The 8,263-nt window shown below is 32.5% G+C and overlaps 1 protein-coding gene across 1 annotated transcript; it reads right to left on the minus strand.

Moving 5' to 3' along the window:
• Positions 1-4,806: 4,806 nt before the first annotated feature.
• Positions 4,807-7,097, minus strand: LOC127796958 (heat shock cognate 70 kDa protein-like). The gene is made up of 2 exons (XM_052329357.1): positions 6,875-7,097; positions 4,807-6,461 (listed from the first exon to the last, which is right to left on the minus strand). The coding sequence occupies exons 1-2, from the start codon at positions 7,092-7,094 to the stop codon at positions 4,807-4,809; spliced, it is 1,875 nt and encodes a 624-aa protein (XP_052185317.1). The 5' UTR covers positions 7,095-7,097.
• Positions 7,098-8,263: the final 1,166 nt, after the last annotated feature.

The raw sequence follows: 8,263 nt of genomic DNA on the forward strand, positions 1-8,263 counted from the left end.
GATTACCAAACGATGTCAAAATTATCCAGAATAGTCTCATTCTAATGAGTTCATCCCACATCCGAATGAATTTCATGTAAGCTGATCAAATTGCTCTGATTTTTACCTAACATTCGAATTCTAGAGTGCCCTCATCCGAATGAATTTCCCTATCATTCGAATGTGCTAGAAATCATTCGAATGTGTCATACAATTTGTGATTTACTATAGCAGACCTGACCATACTTCATTCTTTTAGATATATCTCCTTATGATGATATCCGATTTAAGATCCGTTTGATGCGTTGGAAACTAGACTTCATAGGATTCGATTCGATATATTATAAGAATGATTTGGTTACGTCTTAAACCCGTAACAACTAGATTAATTTCTACCAAGAAATTAGTAGCTTACTATTTTTGTGTATTCTGACCACCTGGTGTTCTTTGGATTATAACTTTCTGTTCCCATATTCGAATTGAAATATGTTTGTTGGGCTGTAAACTAGACACCCTAGGCTTCGTTTTGATATATTACCCGCATTATTTGGCCTTATATTGAGTCTGGAATGACCTAGTCAATCTTGGATAAAAACCTAGAACTTACTTCTTTGAACCACTTATATATATATATATATATACCCATTCCAATGTTATAGTATATATTAAAACACCATTCGAATGCTCTCCTTGCCTTATTTGAATCACTCATATGTATGCTTACACGCCATTCGAATAACTCATGTTCCATTCGAATAACCTATATATACATATACCATTCAAATCACTTATATAAATATGCATATGTCATTCGAACCACCTATATAAATATACGCATGCCCTATTCGAATCACCCTATATATATATTTATACTCCATTTGAATGCTACATTCAATGTAATAAAAATGTAATAAATCTATCCGAATGTGCATGCCGTCCGAATATGTTTTCCCCAAAATGCATATCAATGTTAACTTAGCATAATTATTGAATTAATTTAAATGATTATTACGCTAGAAAAAATAGCATATTAAATCCATAATACTCCCCAAATGTGAATCAAGATTTAACCTTAAATAGCATTTCCCCAAAATTATTTTTGTGTTATAATTCACATCAATTATTTTTGTGTTATAATTTACATCATGAATGTGGTAAATGCTATGAGGTAAGATTTGTTGAATTTATCTAATGATGGTAAAATACTCAGTATGGGTAAATGGTGTTAAAAGTATGAATATTGAGGAAATGAGAATTTTAATGCATGCGATTGGCAAATGTATACATGATGTATACATGTACATGTCATATATATATATTTATTTATATATTACACACCTATTATTTTTCGTGGATGGAAATGGTACCCTAGAGCACCTGGCACAAGATGAGGTGGTCATAGCCCGACAAATTGGCTCCATATTTATTTATGTGATTCTATTAAAATGATGCACTTTTGCATGCATTGATTGATGGCTTGAGAGTTGGGAGATTTGATATTAATATTGAAATGATGCACTTTTGCATGCATTGATTGATGGCTTGAGAGCCAAGAAGATTTGATATTGACCTTAAAATGATGCACTTTTTCATGCATTGATTGATGGCTTGAGAGCTAAGGAGATTTGATATTGACATTTAAATTTTATGCACAATTACATAATGGTACATGGTGGCATGATATATTTAAATTTGAATTGATAAATTCTTGAACTATGAATCTTGTACATAACTGTTGAGTCCTGGATTACTCTTTTTGGTATCACCATGTTTTTGGATCCTATATATTGTTCATTATTTCTCAAACTTGCTGAGCCTTGTGGCTCACTAGATCTTCTTTTCTAAGTAAAGGAAATACTGTTATTGAGAGGCGGGTCCAGTAAGACTATAGCCTAGGAATAGTGGTGTACGGAAACCCATCTTTACTTGAAGGTCCTGATTAGTATTTTGGTGAGACTTGAGATGAAATGATTTTTATTTTGTTAGTTAACATTAGAGCCTCTTATTTATTTTATATGGCCTTCGACCCTAAACTCATGAGACATTGGAAGTGTAACTGAACCTTAATTTAGTTCCCATTGCTAGTAATGAAATAAGTTGTCTATTTTATTATGGTCTGTTCTATATCATCTATGTGATGACCTCCTTTTGAATATCTTATGCTAGCAGGAATATTTGGAAGCGGACATTACACTGCGTATGCTTTGCTATTTTGGTAATAACTTTTGATGTAGAAGTCAGAATTGTAATCCGTTTGAAGCATCATAAACTAGACTTCGAGGGATTCGATTTGATATATAATATCATATGTTTTGGTTATGATTTAAGTTGGCTAAGGTTTTTCTTAATCCAAATCAAGTAAGATGGTTAAAGTAAATTATTTTTATATGCTTCATTTGATATCCCTCAATTCTCTAAAATGATAGGATGTGGTTGAAGACACCTATACGTATATACATGGGATTCATGTGATAATATCGTAAATGAGTTGCATGAGAAAGCATGTTAATCATTTGGGAAACTAAAAAGAAATGTTCTTGGTTGGCATGTCCATGGTAACTCATGTGTGATGCATGACTATCACTATATGAATAATTGCCCTTAAATAATGGAGTTGCCATAAATGGATGTGAATAAAGTCATATGCATGATCATGATGTGATGTGGCATAGAATTCTAGTGGGTTATTTTAGGCATGTTGTTGTGAAGTTGTGAAGATGCCGGAATGTGTATGCATAGCATATGTATGTATGTATGTATATATTGCCTTTACGCACTTATTATTTTACCCAGAAGAAAATAAGTAGATATCCCCAAGGTATGCCATGGCAAGAAAGGAGGTTCGTCCGCAAGAAAATAAATGCAAAAAAATGTGGCTCATCCGCAAGGAAAAAAGAAATGGGGATATCCTATATAATGTTGAATGAGTATAAAATGAGTATAATATTAAATATATTTTAAAATATTTAATATATATTATAAATACCATGTTATTATAAAACAAACTAACTTTGTTTTTATATATTAAAAATTATTATTTCAATAATTACTTGATAGAAAGATAATATTCTTAATGTAAAAACTTAATATCATAATAAAAAACAATAACATTTTCATTAACTTAAATTAAAAATAAATGATGAAAATAGAAAAAAAATTAAAACAACAACAACTTAAAAATAAAATACCTTATATACTTAATTATAAACTATCATTTAAAAATTCTAAACTACCAGTTAGTTGTGAAATGAGTGGGAAAAAAATGTGTGGATAAAAGAAGGTAAGAAAATTAATTAGTTGAAATATTAAGTGAAAAAAAAATGAGATGGATAAATAATTAGGTGGATAAACAATTAGTTTGATAAAAGTTAGGTGAAAATAATAATTAAAAAATACTTGGAAAATTAATTAGAATAAAATATTTTGTAAAAAAAATTAAAAAAAATATGAGAGTAATTATTAATTTTTTTATAAAATGTGACAATTATTTTTAATAATAATATTTTATGCTAAAGAAATTAATTAATATTAATTAAATAATTATTTATAAAATATTCTTTAAAGATGTTTTTTGTACTAATTTAGTGTTGAGCCCATTAGAGTGAAAAAAAAAATTAGTGTAAATTTTTTTTTTTTACTCTAAAATAGTATCAAATTTAGTGTTAAACATTGAAGATGCTCAATTTGGTGTAGCTAATAATTTGAAATATTCGGACACCATTATACAAATAGGTTGCCTTTGTAGTAGTGTTGTTATTATCAGTTGAAAACAAAGGGGTGAAGCACAATCAACAACAATATAAAATGGTATCTGAGTAAAATTCATTTGTCACTGTGAGCAAGTTAAAGTATGACCTCAACTCCTAGAAAAAATAAAAATTCTCATAATAATAAAGGCGTCACATAATATGGGTAAAAAGAGTGTTAGGTCTTGTGTAAATACATTGGAGATAAATTTACTTTTAAAATATATATGGGTCTATAATACCTTTTTGTTATAAAATTATGTTTGTCCAAGTATATCTATGTTAAATAAATTATATAAAATGATTATCAAGTCACAAACATATGGAAAACCTTAAATGATACAATTAGTGAGATAGGGTAACGACAAAAATCACATATCAAACCTTAATTAACCTAATTATATGAAACCCGTCATAAGAATTTTAACTTTAGTGTGTCATTTTTATTAATATTATTATACATCTTCTATATAATATAAAACTCACAATCATACATACCATCTAGACGCCTAGATTTTGAAGAAAAAATTACATTAAGTAATAGCTTTTATTTTGTGAATTATTCAATTTGCATCAATACTTATATATTATATCGATTTGTATTGCTTTAATGCATAAACAGAAAATAGCAGTTTACATCAAATCAATGGTATGAATAAAACAAAATTATAGCTAAATACGATGATTATGCTTTTTAATTTTTCAGCACCTCAAAATTGGCGTTGCTATAAAGACCATGTAGGATGTTGCAGGCATTTTCTGTATAAATGAACAGCATTATGATGCCCTTATCTTAGTAACATTTTCTAATCTGGTTTTATTTTGATTTAATGTTATGCTGATATTGAATCTGCAATTGGGAAGGAACCATTCATAGTACTTCTGTCCAAACCCTAATAGCAACTTCTCACAATATAGGAATTATGCTCCCATCCCATAAATTAGAGGAAAAACCAAAGACCAAACGAAACAACCTTCCTGTAAAAGAGCTCCTAATTAATAGCATCTGCTGCTGCTAAACCTTAAACCATGCATGCTGAGAATCTAACACCGTCCAACCAGCCAGCGATGTCAAAATTAATTACCTATTCCATTGGTACATCTTGGCTACAATGGGGTTCCAAACGTCTTCCAAATAATGCTTCTTTTCCTCAAAATCATCTATCTCTGCAAATTGATTGCAATCCAACCACTGAATGGCCTCATCAATTGCGTATTTTGTCTTCATCTTGTCAGCCGGTGACATCTTGGAGGTGATCTTATGATCCTTGATAGTGTTTTTCAGCTTGTACACATAGAATTCAAGAGCATTCTTAGCTTCAATCTTCTTCTTAAACTTCTCATCTTCAGCCTTGTATTTCTTAGCCTCCTTCAACATTCTGTCTACCTCTGCTTTGGACAATCTTCCATTTTCATACTTGGAGATCGTCATCCCACTCATTTGACCAGTTGCCTTGTCCTCTGCCGAGACATGTAAGATACCATTTGCATCCATCTCAAAACAAACATTGATCTCAGGCACACCAGCCGGCGCAGGAGGAATCTCACTAAGACTGAATTCACCAAGGAAATTGTTTTCGGTAACACGTGTTCTCTCACCCTGGTACACATCAATCAGAACCTCAGTCTGGTTATCTCCAACCGTAGTGAATCTATCCTCCTTCTTGGTAGGAATACTAGTGTTTCTCGGAATCACAACTGACATAATATCACCAAGAATTGCTGTGCCAAGAGATAGAGGTGTGACCTCCAACAACAGCAAGTCGTGAATCTTCTCAGTAGCATTCCCACCCAAAATTGCAGCTCGGACTGCAGCACCGTAGGCAACAGCCTCATCAGGATTGATACTTTTGCACATTTCCTTTCCCTTAAAAAAATCTTGTAACAGCTGTTGCACTTTGGGAATTCTTGTGGAGCCACCAACAAGGACAACATCATGGATGTTGCTTATGTGAACATTTGCATCCATTAAACACTTCTTAACCTGCTTCATGCACATCGTGAAGAGATCCATGTTGAGATCTTCAAATTTGGCGCGAGTAAGGGTTGTGGAGAAATCAATACCATCATACAAACAGTCTATCTCAATTGTGGTCTGAATAGTCAACGAGAGGATCCTCTTGGCTCTCTCACAAGATGTCCTTAGCCTACGAATAGCTCTAGGGTCTCTTGTTATGTCCTTCTTCAACTTCCTCTTGAACTCCTCAACAAAGTAGTCCACTATTCTATTGTCAAAGTCTTCTCCACCGAGGTGAGTGTCACCGGTTGTGGCCTTCACTTCAATGACACCTTGCTTTATGGTAAGAAGTGAGACATCTAACGTACCACCACCAAGATCGAAGACAAGCGCATTTTTGTTTCCATCACTACCCGCTTTCGTTTCCAACTCATAAGCAATCGCAGCAGCAGTGGGCTCATTCAGGATGCTCATGACGTTCAAGCCAGCGATAAACCCGGCATCCATTGTCGCCTGGCGCTGTGCGTCATTGAAGTAGGAAGGAACAGTGACAACTGCGTTCTTCACAGACAATCCAAGAAAAGCCTCTGCTGTCTCGCGCATCTTCAAGAGCACCATTGATGATATCTCCTCTGCAGCAAATTGCTTCTGCTTATCTCTGTAGGTGACTTCAATCATGGGCCTATCCCGTGGACCAGGTACAACCTTGAAAGGCCAAAGCTTCATGTCACTCCGCACTGACTCATCACTGAATCTCCGGCCAATCAACCTCTTAGCATCTGCGAAGGTTAAAAGATGAAATGCATATACTCATGCATTGATGCTTGCTGAAACAGCTGGTAATGCGAATATACATTTACAAAATGAGTATGTTAACTAAGACCACGGACAGTAAGTCATTCATATCTCAACAACTTTGTCCATCCACTCAACCAAAATCTTAACAAATTAAGAAAACGTTTATCGGTCTAGTTTTTTGCAACTATAATCTGTACCCATCTTGTTTAAGAATTTGTTTTCTATATGACTATGAAAAAATATATATATACCTTTTCTTTCGTTGAGGTCAGGAATCAGAAAGACTAGCTACGTAACTTGGGAAATTGAACTTTTTCAATTACAGAATGTATGAAGATATCGTTTTAGAGAAGCTTTAAGAAGGAAGAGACGGGTAAGTGATTGCAGTGATTACCGAAGATGGTGTTGGTGGGATTCTTGGCAACCTGATTCATGGCACCGTCGCCGATGAGGCGCTCCTCTTCAGTGAACGCCACGTACGACGGCGTCGTTCTATTTCCTTGGTCGTTGACAATAATCTCAACCCGTTCATGCCACTGCCGCCACACTCCCACGCACGAGTAAGTCGTTCCCAGATCGATCCCGATCGCGGGCCCCTCTCCATTTCCGGCCATTTTTGCCTCACCAGCAGCTAACAAATTAATTAAACAGCACCAGATAACTCTATGAAATTAAGAAGCCTCTCTCTCTCTCTCTCTCTCTTTCTCTGTTTGTGCTTGTTGAGGAGAGAGAGAGATTTATAGAGAAGCTTTGGGACTAGGTTTGAAAGGGAATTGGAAAAGTTCAGCCTTTATTTCTGGTTGGCGCCCCGCCCGTTCCCAGACCACCCCTTTGAATTCTGAAAGTACTCGGATTAAAAAAAATTAGGAAAAACTAGTATTTATATAATTTTAAAAATCTTAATTTTATTATTATATCGCGTCCATATAATTATTGTTTACGATTTTTTTTTAAAAATGTATTTTTAGCAGTCCAGAAGAGACCAGAGTGATATATCATATATGTACGTTAGGATGATCCTTAAAATTAAATAATCAAAACATATATAAAAATGTCAATGAAATTAATATTAATTGCGGGACATTTTCTATGAGATAATTGACTACCATGTAATCAATCCAAATCATCAAATTTGGTTTTTCTTTTTTAACTTTCTTAGGGATAGGTTCATTAGCGTTAAGAAAAACATTCATATTACTTTCATAAATAATATTCAGTCGATCATCCATTCTTTTATCTCTTAAATCCCATTTAAGTATTGCAAACAATTACAAAAATTTTATAAGAGACTTGACACTAAAACCTGAGAATTTTAGATGGTATTCTTTTCGTGTTTCAATTTTTTATTTTAAATTTTGAATTTATTTTAAATTTTGTATTTTAAGTATCTGTTTCAAAATTTTTAAAAATGCATTCTTTTTATCATTCTAAAAAATTGTTTTTTAGAACAGAAAACTAAAAAATGTATTTGTTTTGAATTTTTGTAAAATGTTATTTTATAATATTTTATTTAAGAAATTTTATTATTAAATACTAAAATTAACTCTTTTTAATATAATATTTTATATTAAATATTATTATACATAATATGTATAATACACTTACTAATATACTATACCCAATATATATTTTTAATTATAATATATATATATATATATACTACAACAAAGTAGACTCACACCTGCTGCATTGTGGTTTCACAAGAAGTGAAAATGAAGCTACATTCTATGTTAAAAGGTTTGAAACTAGAGAATTGTTAATCTTATTTATCTATGTTGATGAT

Source organism: Diospyros lotus, chromosome 3 (genome assembly GCF_014633365.1).
Source record: "Diospyros lotus cultivar Yz01 chromosome 3, ASM1463336v1, whole genome shotgun sequence".
NCBI lineage: Eukaryota > Viridiplantae > Streptophyta > Magnoliopsida > Ericales > Ebenaceae > Diospyros > Diospyros lotus.